At 44.6% G+C, this 18979-nt stretch overlaps 1 protein-coding gene across 3 annotated transcripts; it reads right to left on the reverse strand.

Moving 5' to 3' along the window:
• Positions 1-489: 489 nt before the first annotated feature.
• tspan17 (tetraspanin 17) lies at positions 490-17789 on the reverse strand. Of its 3 annotated transcripts, none has more exons than XM_027027330.3 (9): positions 17729-17789; positions 17266-17445; positions 12366-12416; positions 7925-8071; positions 7169-7339; positions 5797-5922; positions 4727-4774; positions 2640-2756; positions 490-2198 (listed from the first exon to the last, which is right to left on the reverse strand). In XM_027027330.3, exons 2-9 carry the CDS (start codon positions 17350-17352, stop codon positions 2133-2135), a joined length of 813 nt encoding a protein of 270 aa, XP_026883131.1. In that variant the 5' UTR covers positions 17353-17445; positions 17729-17789; the 3' UTR covers positions 490-2132. The 3 variants fall into 3 exon arrangements, with proteins under 3 accessions (XP_026883131.1, XP_026883132.1, XP_035375562.1); XM_027027331.3 differs by having other exon boundaries at positions 17266-17439; positions 17729-17787; XM_035519669.2 differs by having other exon boundaries at positions 17266-17789.
• Positions 17790-18979: the final 1190 nt, after the last annotated feature.

The raw sequence follows: 18979 nt of genomic DNA on the forward strand, positions 1-18979 counted from the left end.
TAGATGTGCTTTGGAAATGCAGACATTTTACAGTAAAAGCCCAGTGGCCCAGTGAGCTCACATCAACCACGATAGCACGGTTCTGATCCTCGCACAATTTTGCACCAACACAGCTTTACAAAATGACTCCAATTCTTACAAATAGGCAAGACAAATAAAGATGTTATTCACATTAAGTTGGTCTTTGTTTGAGATGGGTGGTGCCCCCGTTTTGGACCGCGAGTTACCCAGACGACGTGACCCACGAGAGGCGGGGCATACATTCATGATACACCATGCAATGATGTCATTCCAAAATGAATGACAGGAAGAAAACAAAAACAGAGCAAGGCCACTGCATTATGAGTGAAAAACCGACAGAAGACGGGAAAGCAGTAGACAGTTGCATAAGAAAACAAGAATACCGAAGGAAAAGAAAACATTGTCTCTGAATAGTGTGTAATTGTTTGTCTGCATAACAGCCTCTGACTCCATGGCTAAGACACAGAACCGTTACTTATGCTACAATCCCACCCAGGAGCCTTCAACATCTACTCCCATACCCCGTGGGAGCAGAGTCGTTTATCCAGGCTAGTCAAGTCAAGTCTACACGCATAATATTCAGCTCACTTACTGAGACTAGAGAGCTGGTTAAAACTGTCTGCACAGCACGTTCGTGTGCTGGTCTACCCAGAGAGGGCGCTGCCAGCTCTGCTTCTGGTCAGCTCTACAGCCGTGCAGAGAAACCCTGCAGAAAACACCTGAGAATATGTACACCCCTGGTCCTCCCCATACCGACCCCCCCCACACACACACACACACACAAAATACAAAATCCTACAGTGCCATGCTTTTCTTCCTGACCAGTAGCACCTGCAAGCTGGCTGGGAGGATGTTCCCTTGGAGGAGGCGGGGCATAGAAAAAGAGGCTCTGGCCATATCCATACGTGCCCTGGATGACCCACTTCTGCGGCAGTGACTACAGGCCCCAGGCTGCAGCGCCTCTGATTCTCACCCACTAAAGGAGGCTCGGGGGGCCCCCCCGAGGTGGGGTCTCGTCCATCACACACCTGGCCGGTAGTGCGTGTGCTCGCACGTGCGTGAACACAGAAGCAGGGAAGGCGGCAGAATGAGTGACGAGGATGTGAGGGCTGCAGAAGTGGGTGTGTCTTGTTGGTCAGTGGACTCGCCCCTCAGTTTCAATGCAAGTTTCTATTGGTTAGTATAGCAGTCTATAATCTCCTAGGAGATCTAAAGCAGCATGTTTCGTAGTGTAAAAGGGTCTTGTTTGTGTGCATTTGACTTATACCATATATCTACTATTTTCAAGCAAAACAATTACATCCAGAAGGATCTGAAGCGAGACACAGCAAGTGTTGATAAGAGCTTCTCCTTGTTGCGGATAATCCAAACGCCTACAAGAAATAAAGTAACACAAAAACAAAATAAAAACAGCAACAAAACAAGCACAAACACAGTTATTAAATTTCCATCTTCCGTTGACAATAGTGGTAGAGCTCTCAGAAAGAAATGTGTCACGGCACTTTCCGAGTACGACAATTCTGGCTGAACAGTGCGACAAACGTCCAATCAGACACGGCGGCCCACGTGTCAGTCAACTTGACTGACGGCCAAGACGATGGGGAAACACCAGGCACTCCTCCCCCTGGCTCACCCTGCTGTAAGGTTTCGTGTGGCTGCAGTTCAACGTAGTGTCTTGCGGACATGCAGGTCCACGGGCTGACGGAATGGCAAATGGACGGCTGGGAGCTGCCGGGAGCATCCGGTCAGGACACAGCAGCGAGTGCACACGCGCACACACACACACACACCCACAGAGATAGAGAGATAGAAAGAGGCCAATGTGGGCAGGGCAGAGAGTCTCCATCCTCTTTCACTGCCACACGGGAGGTCTCAGAGCTCGTATTGGGAAAACGACAAATACAAGCACACACAGTAGAGAGGGTGATGGTGACTTTTTGTTTGTTTGCTTGTAATGACAGCTTACATAAACCTCCATCGGGAGGCCTCGGAGAGTGGTCTCTGCTCCCTGAGCATGTAAACAGTACTCTTTAGCGACCAGTATGGTCACTCGCAGAGGTCATGAAGGTCACCCACAGAGGTCAGTTTCATCCTTCCTTGTCAGCCAGGGGTCACCAGTTGGCTTTGACTGCTTTGATGTCGCTCACAAGGTTCTGGGCCAGACAGATGCCGAAGATCTACACACACACACACACACACACACACACACACACACACACACACACACACTACAAAGTCACACACATCGAGGGAAACTCGAGCACAAATTCAAGTTCAGAATCAGTAGAATTGTTCCGTGTGCACCTACTTTAGTAGCACATTAAAACTTGATCAATGGCTTTTGATGTAGCTTTACATATGTTTTGTAAATACATTTGTCTGACCAGTAGATGGCAGCATCACATAAAACGTATCATCTTCAGTGGCACGGCAGTGGTGTGTGTTTTGCATTGACAATGATACAGTAGTGGATCACAGTTGAGACATGACAATTGATGAAGGGCAACACTTATTTTATAAAGGCACAGATGGGCTGTGGACTCAAACTGGACAATAAATAAATAAATGAATGAATGAATGGCTGGCGAGTGTATAGTTCACGTGTGGCTGAACATTACCTGTAATAGTGCAATGCCTACAAAGATACCAGCAACGACAATCAAATTGTCCTGAAGCCACTTCTCAAACTGCCCCACACACCCCTTGGTGTTGATGTACTTCTGTTGACTCAGTTCCTAAAAGAGCAGACAATTTAAACAAATAAGCCATGTGCCTTATAAACAGAGACAGGCAGAGTGTGTAGGCGTTGGAATGTGTCTTTGCTCTTTGGCCTAACACCACGTCAGCAGAAAAAGCGGAACCGCTGCACCAGAGGAGCACCTGGAGCAGAGTGAGGACGGAGCACAACTGCACAGAGCACACACCCTCCAAGACACACGAGTGTAGAGGGCTGATGCACGACTGCACAGAGCACATACAGTGGCATGCCTTTCTTCCCCCTACACACAGCTGAGCTGTTCGACAGCATCCGGACCTCAAACGCAGGCCGGCAGGCCAAACAGAGGTATACCCACAGAACACTAGTGCACATGCCTCTGTGCAAATGAGCCAGGTCCCTTACGCACAACTGCCCGGTGACATAGGCACTATTTTCTGTACATTTATCTAATGAAAGTGAAGTACAGGATAAAAGCAGCACCACTGATGAAATGAGTCTGATTCAGATCTGACAAACCTACGAGTCTGACTATTATGCTGAGACGTACAGTGGCTTGGCGCATTAATCTGGATTAACAGTGGTTATAGGAGCCCGGTCCAGGGACATATGCACACAGTCCGGATTTCTTAAACTGTGGGTAAAGCCAGCTTGTCAAAAATAACTCCCTGACATATCTCCTCAACACAGCTCACCTGATACGCAGTGGACTGCGATTCAGCTGAAAGGCGCGCCGATAAAGTGAGGACACGAATTCAGGCCTTTTATCGTTAAGCACCTATGCGGGCTGAACCCCCGGAAACAGACGAAGGACGACTGACCGCAGAGGAACCCAGTGAAACAAGAACCGGAGACGGCGAAGAAGAAACGCCCATGCCTAACAGCCCCAGAAGAGCTGCAGCCCAGCTCAGCCTATTGTCTCTTTGATGGCGGACAAGACAAAAGACCTGCAAAGTCGTCCCCTGGGCCAGTAGGAAGGCAGCAGGACACAAAGGCGGGCCAATGAAAAGGGAGGAAAGTGACTGGGTGATGGTACACTCCCTCCCCCAGGGCGAGATTCAGTTCGGGTTCCTTTGTTGTCCTTCCACTGGTCTATCACTTCCTCCCCACGCGCATCCCAGGCATCAGACAGCCTCTGGCTAAGGGGCTTAGCACAGCTCCGGAGGGGAGACGCTGCTGTAAACCTGCTTCCACTGCATTCACCTTATTTCACTACAGCGCCTTCGCCCAGAACCAAAACCCAAGAACAAAACCTTTCAGGTTTTTATACTGACAAAATACAAAAGGAACACAAATTTCAAGTGTACATCATGCATTTAAATTCGAATAGTGTCAGCATGTATGTGAAGTGAGTCTCATCACTTTCATATTTGAGCTTATAAGTTTTCATGGCTCTATGAAAATGTTAGCTAAATTTTCAATTCATGCTGATTTCAGCTCATATTGTTCATGATATGGGACACTCATAAATCGCACACTATGTGTCCTTGGTAACAGAGCTGGGTTGGTTCCATAGCTGTTCACTCTGGAGTCGTGTGTTACCCACAACCACATGGGGGGGGTAAAGGGGCGGAGTTTGGCGTAACCTGCTGGCTGGCCAATTACAGAGCACTGTGCTTTCGCCAAGCTAAAACGGGAAGCTAATTATCACTGTTAAAAGCTCAAACTGTCATTAGAGGACTGAGCTCTACCAGCAGAAATTACTGCACTTAACCCTTGAAGAGAGAGGTCATTGTGCATGTGAACGCGCCTTTTCCACATGAGCACAAGATGCAATTCAAAACATATCCCTTCAGTGATGCCATTAAAAGTGACGCATGCATGACCAAGCATGATCCTATGTGTACCTTGTGGTACAACAATCATCTCGTTCCATACGCAGGCGAATGGGCGAACCGAGCTGTGTATGCACTCGTGTACAGTTCCAGCGTGTTCTTAATGTGAGAGTGAGGTGGGAGACCTGCCAGCAAGGTTCAGGAGAGTACTTACTCCTTCTAGCCGCACATCGTAGCCACACTGGGTGTTCAGAACATCTTCCTGGGGGAAAAAAAAACCACAGAATTTCAAACAGCCACTTCTAGCAGACGGAATTGATAAAATGTAACTTTTAAAAAAATGGTCATGGAATTGCCTAATTTTCCAGAAAATGCAAACTTATTCTACAAGCAAAAATATGTAGTGAACTACACTGTGACTAAGGGCCTGTCCAAAGTGTCTGCAAAGTTGTATCAGTATGCCTGAAGTGTGAATTACAGTGTGTGAAAAGCTGCAGGTTATTTGATGTTGACACACAAATCTGAAAAATATTTTTAAAAATAATAATAAAAATGCTTTATTGTAGTTAATAGAGCATTGAAATACTGCCTTTACCTTGGAAGTCAACAGAGATTTTATATTAAAGTGTGTGTGTGTGTGTACTCTCCACAACAGACAAGCAAGCCTGAAGAGATAAACTCTATATGGGTAAGTCAGCCTGCCAGCAACGAGGTAGATGAAGGATACCAGACTGAAATGTAAAGGGAGATGAGGGAGGAATGTAAGCAGGGCAGAAGGACAGAGTTAATGACACGGGCAGTGACAAGAACAGCCTCCTACAGCCATGCCGAAACTACAATGCATGCTACTCTTCCCATCACAGATGACCACAGTGTGATGATTCAGCAAGGCAGCAGCATGGCTCCAATTAAGAGCCTGTCACTTTGTCAAATTATCCTAGATGTGAAAGAGGCTGGATTCAGCTTACTTGGTTCAGAAGGAACTGCAAAGAAACCTTTGATAACTGCGCTTACGGACAGAACTCAGCCTTTTTAAATATACGCAGTTTCACCATTGAACAAAATTCTTTCTGGGCAGTGAGATCAGCTGCCACTGGCCTCAGTCGCCAGCACTGGCGCTTCTGACCATGGACTGGCCCCTCCCATGTCAACTGACCCCGCCCACTGACACAGCCCATTACTATGGAAAACTGAGACTGGTGAAAAGCGCAGTGAGAGCTTGGTGAGACTGTGGCAATGTAAGGCTGGAGCAGGGCGGGGGTATGGCAGTGGGGCGGGGCTTACGGCAGGGTCTTTGATGCAGCAGGAGAATGGCACACCACAGCGCTCGCGGCTTGGGTTTAGTTCTGTGCAGTTGAAGTAGATGTTCAGGTTCCAGTCGTTCGGTCCATGGGCGCCGCAGCATGACCACTGATGCATAGAGAACATGGAAACGGCAGAGCTATTACAGTCAGCACGGAAAGCACACAGCTATTGCAGTGATCACAGATACAGCCCAGCTATTAGAGACACAACACTGCTATTACACAGACCACAGACACAACAATAATATTACACAGCATACAGATATAATAGCACAGCTGTTACCAAGAACACGGTCAACATTGCTATTGCAGAAAATACAGATGCACAACTATTTCATTGACGAGTTACAGCACAGCATTATACAGAGCAGATAACACGGTTATCACAGAGAACAGAGACACTATACTGTTTACTCAGAACAGATTATACCGCTATCACAGAGAACACAGACACTATACTGTTTACTCAGAACAGATTACACTGCTATCATAGAGAAAACAGACACTATACTGCTACTGCATAAAACATAGCTACAACATGCCTACTACACAGAGCACAGAAATAGCACATCTATTACAGAGAAAACAGATACAACGCCACAGCTGCAGGGAACAGAGGTGCAGCACAGCAAAGAACACAGAAGGTTATTACAGACAGCCCAGATCCAGCACCCTGTTACGGAGCACACGGATACTAAATTCCCATTACTGGGAGCCCAGACATAGCACACTTGTTACACAGAATGCAGATACAGTACCACTGTTAGAGAGGATTAAGATAAAGTACCTCCGTCACTGTTATCAGAAACATGCCCTTTCAAAACGAACACCAGTGCTGGCCCCATCATTATACTTCATCATCATCATCATCAACAACAGGTGAGTGATTAAAGAGCCGAGGAAATAGCTGTTGCATGGGGAGGCTTAAGGGTGCGGCGCGGTTGATCCACTCAAACCCCACGGAGTTCCGTGCTTTGTTTTAAACATACATTTGCATGAAAGGAACAACGATAAACAACACCTCCGAGTAATGGAGTGCCACAGTAAAGAGCACAAACAAATAAACAAAGATGTAGATCAAAGGGATACTGCTTTGCTGGAATTTGTCAGTGTAGTTAATTAGATGAAATTGGACCTCACTAACATCCGTGTACAGTCGAAGAGCAGATCCCAGAATAACAGACCGGATGGAGTTTGGGACAGGCTCGAGTGGAACCGCTAAACAAGTGTAGGGAAATGGGACTGTGTTACACCTCCAAAACCAAATTTCATGAAGCTTTGTAACCCAGTGATCGTGAGCAAAGATGGAGGCGAGACACACCGTGCCGAGAAACATATGAACACAGACTCACGTATTCCTGGGCAAAATCGATGAGGTTCTGCAGGTCAATGTCGTCCCTGTACGCTTTGACGTTGTTGTTGATGAAGAAGTTCAGCTGGTCTTTGATCCAGTCCTTGAAAACGAAGGCGAGGATTCCAGCCGTCAACTCCAGGAAAAAGATGAGTCCTAAGAAGACTGAAAACTGCAGAAAAAGACAGAACTGTGAATTTAGCTACAACAAATGTTCTGCATGCATACTTGTTCTAGGACCTTTTATGCTGCATACAGGATACAAAAAAAAAAGTTGCACATTTCTGAATTTCTTCACCACTGGTAGTGATAAATCAGTGAGCAGGATCCTGACAGTCTTATGCAGATAGATCAGTATTGACTAGTATTCATTAGCTTTCCTTATGAGCTCCTGGATTACAGAGCTTTAATAGCCTACTTAAGTGTTTTGATTTTTTGGGGGTGGGCGGGGGGGGATAATGAATTTCAAAAAGTTTCCTAACACACTAATGAACTGACGTTGGGCGTTCAGTATGGGAAACAGCGACGAGGTTCTGTTTCCATGATGCGTCATGCTGCTCCGTAACGCGTTGCCTTGACTCTGGGCTTGTGCCAATCAAGCAACTGATAAATTCCATCATCATTTCCACATGTGGAAGCGAATGAGCCTTGAACTGGTCGAGGTGGGGTGAACTGAGCCAGACATCTGGAGGAAATGTACACACGGCCAAGCACATGCGCCCGCTCGCACGCAGGCCTCGCAGGAAGGGAAACTCACAAATTTTAGCAGGAGGGTATTTTCTCGAAGGGCCCCGATGCAGCCAGCAAAGCCCAGGACGAACATCACGCCTCCGACCACGATGAAGAGCCAGACAGGATCGAAGCCTCCCAGGTCTGTGATGGATGAAATGTTCGACAGAACGCCCTGTGAAGCGTACAGATCGGACACCGAGCTGTGAGCGAAAACTTTAACTGTGCCTCGCCAAAACACACACACACACACACACACACACACACACACACACACACACACACACGAGGCTAAACCCCTGTGTTGTTCTCAGTTAGGTCGATTGCTCGGAGGGAGCTGCAGACACGCTGTTGTGCGAAAGGGTAGCAAAGGCGTGGAGTGCAGCACAGAGAACAAGCACGTACATAAATAAACACAAAGCCCAGGCTTTCCACGGCCTGCTAGAAACTTTCAGCGAAAGAAGAGTGTGTTAGCAGAGCAACGCAGACAAACATGTTACAGGTCTAATGCTCTAGAAAGCCAAAGGATTAGCAGGAAGACACCTCCTGCTCCTTCTCCATCATGATAAAAGCCCTTTGTCAGGCTTCAACATGGTAAACAGAGTCTATGTACTGTGCGGGTCAACTCTGGCATTAACAGCCTTTGTGGACATAACCACTATTCAAGGCATTCAGATTTAAATTTGGTATTCCAAAACATTTCCATGCTTGGGCATGTCTTTACAAAGCAAAGGTGTGTTTCAGCGGCGCGTACTGATCCTAAGAGTCGCTAGGAATACTAAAAAAAAATTAAAATAACTGGGACCTTACCAATATCTTAACACAAATGTTTAGATTTTTAGAATAACCATTTGAATGTACAAATACATTTTTGAGGTCCTTTGCTAGTGATCCATTGTTGCTGCCTTTCAGTCTCAAAGGCCTTGAAGCAGAACATGGCGAAATTATCGTTTGCCTGGTCTAAAATGAATCAGAACTACCGCTGCTCAGCCCTGACGGGCTTCATATTTCGCCCCACCACCTCATTAACCTTTAATGGAGTGATGAAGTAACAATTAGTGAGATCACAACCGATTAATTAATTATTCACGCTGTGTTACCATGGCGTTCCATCGGAACAGACACATCCGCAAAGCACGGGCACGCCGTCCGTCTACAAGCCTGACATGGACAGAGAAGGAACGCCTTCCGGTTTATTATTCACTCAATTAACCGCTTTTACATCATTAGGTCAGTTTAAATGGGAGCCAAACACATTCCCACGCGGGCCAGCGGCACAGCTGTAGCTACTTAGCGTAGCTCAGGGAGAAAGGGCTTCTATGAGAGAGAAGAGGAACCGTGGGCGTTTAAAGTCGAGGGGATCTCTCTGTTCTGAACTCACTGGAACTAGGAGTGACAAACCTGCAACCCTATAATGAAACCCATGTGGCGTCCCACTTCCTGGTGTCAGAGCAGCACGGCCTCGGCTTGAAAGACCTTTTTCAGATATCCTTGTTAAGGCTGCGCTGCAGAGGATGCTGCGGTGCATTCTGAGTAAGAGAAGCCTTCGAATTAAGCAGCACGTGGGAAAAAGCAGAAGCCTTTCTGAACTTTACGGCTGTAGACATTCGTAGCAGGTCCCTCAGTGTCAATAAAGGTCATACAGCACCAGTGAAAAGTTTGGACACATCTTCAATTTTATGCCCAAAGTATTTCAGTTTTACAAAGATGAATATTAAGCATCAAGTCTAAAAATATATCTTGCAAATACCAATTTATTTTACATTATGCATTTTATATTTAGTAAACTTGGTTTCAAAGTGTTAAGCAGGAAAAAGCATTATTATTATATGAACTGTTTTGCACTGCTAACTTCTGCCAGTCCACCTACTGCCTCCATTCCCAGTCCTTTCCTCCTAAAACATGCACATGTCAATCAAAATGACTGACAGGCAGGGAGGACAGCTTCCTTGTAGACATGTTTCCTAAATGATTCATACAGCCAAACTGTGCTAAATCCTTAGTTACAGTTTAGAGGAGAGGACAGTCCTCTAACGGAACAATATTGGTGATTGCCACCAGGGTGTAAAGACTCTTCATTTTAAAAGACTCTTTCATTTTAAAAAAGAAATGTCCCTTTACACCTCCACTCTTGGATCTCTCTCTTCTCATTCAAAAAACAACTGAAAAGCTCTCTCTTCCAGGCAGCTCTTCCTTATACTAAGCCCCTGACTAAATATCATGTGACTACATATACAACATGTATTTTAGATCTACATTTAACTACATTTAATGTGCACACAATAGTTTCGCTGCTTCAATTTCAGCATTTTTTAAAATTGTCTTATATTAACTCTTCCATTTTTAATACAATACTACCAGTATTTCTGTGCTTTATATGCAATATCCTTGGGTATCCTGAAAGGCACTTATTTTACATTAAACATTCTCATTTCTGTTATTGATTTACATTAAATATTCTCATTTCTGTTAATATTTCTTTGGTCTTTGTTTTTTCTTTTGACTCATTTTTGTATATTTTTGGTGTTTTGTATGGTTTTTGGTGTATTTTTATTTATTTACTTATTGGCTTCTTTGCCTCGAAGACACCTTACATCTCTACTGAATGAAATGTGGAGTGACCCTAGCCACTCCCTCTGCAAACCATGATCTGCTGAAAAGGCACCGACTTTGCGGTGTAGCACAAGCGGCGCTCACTGTAGGCTACTACATTAACTAGCGACCACGCTGGCTATCAATATGACAACATTTGTGCTCTCTAGGTATTAAACTTAGGACCTTGCTGCTGCTAGCACCCTGGTGTACCAGTGTAACGCATGTGACCATGTGAAATGAGAGGGCAGTGTTAAGAACACTATCTGTGGTTGCATGGGGATTTGATATGAGGATGTGTATTTGATGGAGACTACAGACAATTTCCGTAATTTGCCCTGGACAAGAGCGTCTGCCAAATACTGTAAATGCAAATGTGTTGTAAAAGGTTAGTGATGGACCCTCCTTGGCTTTTGTTCGCTGTGCCGCAAACTGCAGGTACAAATACATACACAACCCACAGGTACACAGAGTACTGGATCTGTAGGTACAGATACATACGCAACCCACAGGTACACAAAATATTGGCTCTGTTTCTAATCACACACCACTCAAACACTGCTAAACGACTCAATTTGCTACTAAAAATATATAAACAAATAAATAAATAAATAATGCCTTTAATATGTTTATAACTTCATAATGTATGGTATAATATTTACCAAAAACTCTGAACTCTGTAGTGTGAACAAACTGGTTGCCAAGGACAACCCGTTTAGCTCTTTTTTTTAATCACCCTCTCTCCATATGTTATTAACGTACTTTAGAAGGCACCTGAAAGGCACCTAAAAAAATACATTTGTTTATATATGAAAAGACAAGAGCACCTGGGCACCCAGACAGGGAACGGGGAATGTCCAGTGGACACCTAGGCTACATGAATTTCTATTTTGTTGTCCCCACCATTGGGAACTATTAAACAGCTTTTACATATTTTATCTGCCAAATTAAATTTCCCAGAAAAAGCCCAGAGCTCTGACATGCATGTTAACTTAGTTAACTATCTAGGGGGGGTGAGACGATAATGGCATTACTGTATTATGGCCGTCTTGTGATGCCAACTGCAGGGAGCTCATTATCATCATCACTGTAGTTTTTTTTCTTTTTAACATTTTTTTATGTGCATATTGTGTAGGATATGAAACATAAATGCAATAAACTTTATCGACTATTTTCCATCCTATGTTAAAAGGATTCTGGGGTAACAAAATCTTTCAGTTGCTGGTCACACACACACACACACACACACACACACACACACACACACACACACACACACACAAAGACAGAAGTATGCAGTTGAGGTTAGCTTTTAACTGCAAGCGTTTATAGCAAACACGCCTCTCTTACGTGGTAGTGCCCATACAGTTGACACTAGCCAGTTGACATTAATCGATTCAACAACAGCCATAAATCTAGTCCTTAATCTGGTCCCTAAACCAAATGTGCTGCTTTTTCAGCCTACTTTCCCCACAGTTGCTCTTCAAAAATGTCAAATCAGGCTATACCCTAATTGTTGTTGCTGTTATTTTTATTGTTATAACAAATTGTGCCTAAAGCATATCATTTGCTGTTTTATGGTTTATCAATTGTCAAGCTGCATGCATTCCTGACCTTTTGTTTAGCTTTTAAAGAGAGAGTGGTTTTTTTCCCCCTTTTTTGGGGTGGGGGTGTGGAGGTGGGGCATTGACGCTCCACCACCAAACCGCCATGATACGTTGCTTGTTCACTGTGGTAAGAAAAAAAAATGTATAATGACAACAGCCTTATAACCATCTTAAATCAATATTGAGAAGGAATGTGAAGCATGTTATTCTGTTAGGTTGTTTGGGTGGGTGTGGCCTGTCAGTCCATGTGTGTGGGCCTGGTCTACTTACCTTTTCAGCCCATGCCCAGAGTCCAATTCCTAGGAACGCTGCACCTAGCAACTGAAACACACACACACACACACACACACACACACACACACACACACACACATTAGACCATATACACTCATTCTGGTCCTGTTAGCAGAACGGTACTGTTTGCTTTGACACAGACTTGAGCCTTTCCTCTGTAAAGGAGAAAGACACCATGGGCCTATTAACAGCCCAAGAAGTACAAAGAGATTTGTGATGCACAACTGCTAATATGAGTCACAGGATTATAGTAAGAGATATATGGTGGTACAATTCAACAAGACTGGGATTGTTTCACGGCCTGCATTAATTTGTGTGGGAATGTGTGCATCTGTGTGAATGTACATATGCATGTGTACGGGTGTGTGTGTGTTTGGACATGCACACGTGTGTGTGTGTGTGTGTGTGTGTGTGTGTGTGTGAAGCAGCATGAGCAGTAGGTGAGCACACCGAGGTGAGTCAGAGGTCAGATGTCAGTAATCACAAATCCTGTAATCCCATTGCACTCCGGCTATGACTAATCCCAGTGGATTCCCAGGGGATAGCACTAAGGACCAGCCAGTCCTCTTCTACCTCTGTGCTCCACACAGCCTGTACTCTCCTGCATCACTCTTCCACCTGCCTGCTCCACACAGCCTGTACTCTCCTGCATCACTCTTCCACCTGCCTGCTCCACACAGCCTGTACTCTCCTGCATCACTCTTCCACCTGCCTGCTCCACACAGCCTGTACTCTCCTGCATCACTCTTCCACCTGCCTGCTCCACACAGCCTGTACTCTCCTGCATCACTCTTCCACCTGCCTGCTCCACACAGCCTGTACTCTCCTGCATCACTCTTCCACCTGCCTGCTCCACACAGCCTGTACTCTCCTGCATCACTCTTCCACCTGCCTGCTCCACACAGCCTGTACTCTCCTGCATCACTCTTCCACCTGCCTGCTCCACACAGCCTGTACTCTCCTGCATCACTCTTCCACCTGCCTGCTCCACACAGCCTGTACTCTCCTGCATCACTCTTCCACCTGCCTGCTCCACACAGCCTGTACTCTCCTGCATCACTCTTCTACCTGCCTGCTCCACACAGCCTGTACTCTCCTGCATCACTCTTCCACCTGCCTGCTCCAAACAGCCTGTACTCTCCTGCATCACTCTTCCACCTGCCTGCTCCACACAGCCTGTACTCTCCCGCATCACTCTTCTACTGGCCTGCTCCACATAGCCTGTACCCTCCTGCATCACTCTTCTACACTCTTCCTTCACTCTCAATCCACACTTTACTCAGTCTCCCTGTGTCTCACTAACCTGCTCCTGTTTTTTGACCCCTTTGCTCACTCCCTTTCCCTCTCATCCGCTCGCACTTCCTCTAACTTGCTCACTCATTCACTCACTCACTCCCTCTCTCTCTCATTCACTCGCTCACTCTCCCTCCCTCATCCACCTTTTCTGCCTGTCTCAATCTCAGCCACCTCAACACAGGCAGCCCCTCCCCCCAATCTTCCCCCGGCAGTACAGTCTGGGATGTGAACAAACAAATGCGCGTGTACGAGTGTGCAGCAGGGTGGGCTTCTGTACTGCATTACACATCTACCCATCAGGTAAACACCTTTAGCCTTTTAGCATTAAAGCCACAGCCAGCAGGCTGTACAAATGCAGTCCACAGGTCAGGCTTGGTTAAACGACCACAGGTGTGGGCTCTGCTTCCCATCTCGAGCACCACTCCGTGTCACCACACTGCAAGCACAAATCCACACCCTCCATAAGGAGCAGCGCCGCGTGGCTCTTGCTCTCTTGATCTTCAGAGCACTTTCATCCACAACAGGAGTCTTCCCCCCCCACCCCCTTTTTTTTTTTTTTTTGGTGGCGCCTCCAGTTTCACTCTCCCATAGACACTGCGGTCTGAATTTACACTCAAGGCCAGATAAGTTTGGCTTGTCAACACTTGACAACACAACAGCAGCAGCCATGGATCCTCATCTGGGGGCTTTAATAATAGATGGAGCTGTTAGAGAACGACTCCAGGATTTCGATTCCTGTGCGTTTCAGTAAGAATGAGTCAGTATGGGGTGTGTGCATGTGTGTGTGTGTGTGTGTGTGTGTGTGTGTGTGTGTGTGTGTGTGTGTGTGTCAGAGGGGCATGCTGGGAAATGGCATGGATACAGTGTCCCTCCCAGTGTAACAGAAAAAGAGGGGAAATAGACATGTGGCTCCCATCTGCCATCTAAACCTGGCGGATATGACTAGAGAAAAACACACACACGCACGCAAGCACACTCGCACGCATGCACGCACACACACACACGCGCGCGCACACGCGCGCGCACACATACGTTGCCTTTGTCCCATCATGGAGAGACCTTGGGACAATAAGCACACTGCACAAAAGCTGAACTGAGCTCCTTAAGACTAAAAGCTCACTGACTCTCACTTGTACACGACACACAACTACTTGTCTAACCACGTCAAGCCTGAACATGAACATGAATATAAAACAGAAATAACAACATCGAGGAGACAGTGGCCGTCTTCAGGAATTAGGTCACACCGACAGGATTTCACTGCAGGGCAAGACTGAAACCTCAGAACACAGAAGAAAGTCCCAACGCACACCACTGAAAACTGGTCAGCTACACTGGTTGGAATTATCCAAATATTAGCTTTAAAGGGATCACTAACCTTCTTTTTTTTTTTTTTTTATTACACCAAACTTCTCCCAACACACTAAAGCATTTGCCAGACTAAGGTTAAGGATGGCAGGTTTTATATTTTAATATCTTCAAATTTAGATGTGCAGGTTGAAAAAGCCACCAAAAGGGCAGAAAAATGTAGGAATGTAGGAAATGTTAAACTAGGCAGGAAAATACAAAACATTCTGACATGCTAAACTCTTAACGGAGTATTGCAGATGCTGCATGGCTGTTCTTCCATTATGTCACACTACAAGACCCGCTCCTTGTTTCTCATACTCATATTCAGCTCAACGCTGGAAATGTGTCACTTTGACCAAACAGTGTCAAAATCAGACTTATTTCATAAAGTCTGACCCCAGCATTAGGAGAGTTGTTTTTTCCCCTGCCTTCTTTCAACATGTATGAAACAGTAAGCATCATCTGCCCTGGGAATCGGGTGCACCCTGGCCACACTGTTAAATCCCCAGAACCTCCTGGGAACATTAGGGGCTTCCACGCCTGCCCGTACCTGAGCGCATGACAGCGGCCCAAAGTCCAACTGCGCTCTTAGCCAAGAGCCCCATTAGCCCCTGCCATTAGAAATCCAAAGGACGATTGATTTTCGATTTTCTCATGCTCAGCTTGAACGTCCCCAACCAATGTGGCAGAAATGCTGCTACTCTACACTGGTATAAGATGCACCAAAACACAGTCAGCCTTTCTATAGATGGAAAATGCCAAAGGCAACAGAACTTAAAGCTCTGAATAGTCAGGAAATGAAATTCTCTTTACCCCAAGATCACAGGCACTCGATCCAAGCTATCCTACACTGAGTTGCCAGGTAATCTCACTTAGACTTGCTTATGTGGTTTCTAACACCGAATCATACGTTGTTACATACAAAAATAGACAAATGGATGTATGTGGCATGGCAGTAGTAGTAGTAGCAGCCATCATATAGATGGAATTTCTTACAATTTGCCTGATTATGGCTGGATAATGCTAACAGGGCTCTAGGAGCTTGTCCTCCTCATAATCGTCCTCTGTTTGCATTTTTGGATGAAGCCCCTGTGCTCTTCAAAACTGAGGCACAGGGTCACATTATGCAAGGTTAACATTTGCGAGCAGGGCGGCATTAATGAGAAGTGAGGGAGGTAATCCACACCACGCCTTCCAGGAGAGGGTTTCTCACAGGGACCACACAACAGACACCATTCATCACCGAGGACAGGAGACAAACCACAAACTCACTGGAATTCATGACAACAAGAAGCTTCTCAGGACAAGGGTTTTCAGAACGCCTCCTTTATTCCTTACTGACTCACACACTTTGCATAAACAGCCAGTGATATATGACAAGACAGTACTTGTATAAGATAATAAGAGACCAGCATTTTCTATGTAAGGGCCACAGCAAACAATAATATCTGAACAGTGAGATCTGTTCAAGGTTTGAAGAAAATCCATGTGTCAATATGACATGCCCAAGTACAGTTCAATTAGCAAAAGCCCAAATTCCCAGTGACGGAACACACAGTTGGAAACACTGACTCCACAAACCAGGTCTCTGAATGGGACTGATATTGACTGTGGGATTAGCTCACTTTATCCAGACGGTAAAAGTTTCTCCGCTAAGCACATCATACTGAAGCAGCACAATTACATGGATCAAATGGACGAACTGAAGTGGTGTCTAACGGCCGAAAAATCTGCCTAGGTAGCCAACTAATCGAGTTTGCAGCAGACAAAGCTAATTTCTTAAATGAACGGTCAGGGCTCAAAATAGTAAGGGGTAAAGTTAATCTGGACGTACTTCTATCAGTAATTCGCAGTCCATTCACAACTGAACTGCAGTTGTTTACTTCATGCATATAGGAGAAGACCAAACCAGGTATACTCACAGCGCTTAAGAATTGAATAAGCGTTTTTATTTTAGTGCAAAACATTGTATCGACTGTGCCAAAGCATGGCCTGGTGACGAAAAGTAAGTTTGTTGCCTTAAATTACTCTCACATCACACACATAACCTTAATTGCTTGCTGATAACAGAAGACGTCAAACAAAGCGTGAGTAAATGTAGCCTAGCTAGTAAACAATGATTCATATTATAAACAACACTGAATATTAATAAAAAGACGAAGCTGTTAAGAATTAAACTACAAGAAAAAAACGTCATTGTAAACATTAGAAAACTAGTTAAACGACTTACCCAAAATATAATGTTGAATCCAAATAAAACGTATTTCACGCAGCAGCTCACTTCGGCTCCTTTGAAATGGTGCTGTTTCCTACTCATCCTGGGCAGGTCCAAACTCTAACTATCCAGCTAGTCAACTTACTTCAACGTCTCTCTGGCGGTTATATAAACCAAACCTATCCACACCTGCAACTAGAAGATTTCAGCAAATAAAGAAATTGTGTAAAAATGACCTGTCTGGACAGACAGCCACTCCGACAGCCGAACCAGAGACACCTAAGGCTCTGTCTAGCTAGATAACGCTAGCATAGCTAGCTAACAACAACAAAACTGCTAGCCAGCTGTTCCTCTCCTCCTTTTAGTAAGGTTATACTGCCAGGCTTACTAGTAAGAGGAGGCAATTAATCTTATGTGAATCGCTTGTTAAGTCAACGACATTTACAACGGATGACATTTGACTGTGTGATATTTCAACCTTGTTGTAGCTGTCCCGAGGAAACAAACCAATCCAACGATCCATTAAGCACCGCGAAAGCAGAAACGGTAATACGACCTTAAACACGCCCGGCGGCGTGATGACAGTTCACAATAAAAGTCACATTTAAACCTGTGCCGCTGTAATACGTGATTTCAGGATAATAACCGGAGATCTTGTTTCTTTACACACAACAGTACATTTGTATTTTAAATATTTATTTATTTTTTTATGTATTTAAAATATCTTACACGTTTGTAAACTGTTACATTTACATCTAAATGTCTAGAGAATCTGACATCTGGCAGTTTTAAGATTTTAACATTTGTTGTTATAGCATTTTAAGTGAATTTTTTTTTAGCTGCTATAATTCCTGTTTGACAATCAACTTTGAAACTGGAAATTTCTCCTCTTAATGTGACAAAATTAAAGTAATAGGAAATGTATGTGTTTTTGTTAAGAACAGAACACAAGTTGCAGTGTAAATTTGCAGCTTCTGAATTTACTTGATTGGAAGACTATCAGAGCATTACAGAAGACCAACTTTCAGAGCATTAAAGACCAACCATCAGAGCATTACAGAAGACTGACAATCAGAGTATTATAGACTAACCATCAGTGCATTACATAAGCAACAGCACCACCAGGAATTTTGCGTCCCATTGAAAGATAATACAATGAGTCCCAAAGAAAATAATTACTTAATATTCTAATAACTTTTAGGGCCCGTATTAGTCAAGCGTCCTTAGAATTGTAATAATTCGATTTCTAAGATGGTAATAGGAAATCTTATAATGGAAGTAGAGTGAGAATCAGATGACAGTGTAGGATTGATTGTTACCAAAACGTGGGATTCAGTGGTCATTTACAGTAATGTGACTCCAATATTTTCCCTCTAGCATAAATAAACCACAAGCATGTCTTCATACTTACTGTTGTGAGACTGGGTTACCCACTTTGACCAAGTCTAAAAATAAAGCGATATTATCAGCACAGCAACAACAACAAGACTAACCATGCAACAAAAGAGTTGCCATGCTGACGATAAATGTTCAATTAAATCGGTCCAAACATTGCCCCCTGGTGGACAATTAACACAAGTGACATGTCTTTCTTTCCATCCGGTCCCAATTGTAGTGGGAAAAAGTCTGAAGCTGGTGCCACGTTGAAATATCAGGGGGGAAAAAATTCAGTTATCATAGCCAATGTGAAATCACACAGCCCCATTAGATAAGGAGGTCAACACTGTTT

Source organism: Electrophorus electricus, chromosome 4, assembly GCF_041902795.1.
Source record: "Electrophorus electricus isolate QZ-2024a chromosome 4, ASM4190279v1, whole genome shotgun sequence".
Classification (NCBI taxonomy): Eukaryota; Metazoa; Chordata; class Actinopteri; order Gymnotiformes; family Gymnotidae; genus Electrophorus; species Electrophorus electricus.

What these genes read in the sequence shown, in the direction of transcription:
- tspan17 (XM_027027330.3), bottom strand. Translation starts at nt 17,352, where the DNA reads ATGAGTAGGAAACAGCACCATTTCAAAGGAGCCGAAGTGAGCTGCTGC. An exon ending in TCTGGGCATGGGCTGAAAAG is followed by an intron (nt 8,072 to 12,365) that starts GTAAGTAGACCA and finishes TACGCTTCACAG; the next exon opens with GGCGTTCTGTCGAACATTTC. An exon ending in GCTGCATCAAAGACCCTGCC is followed by an intron (nt 4,775 to 5,796) that starts GTAAGCCCCGCC and finishes TTTTTCCCCCAG; the next exon opens with GAAGATGTTCTGAACACCCA.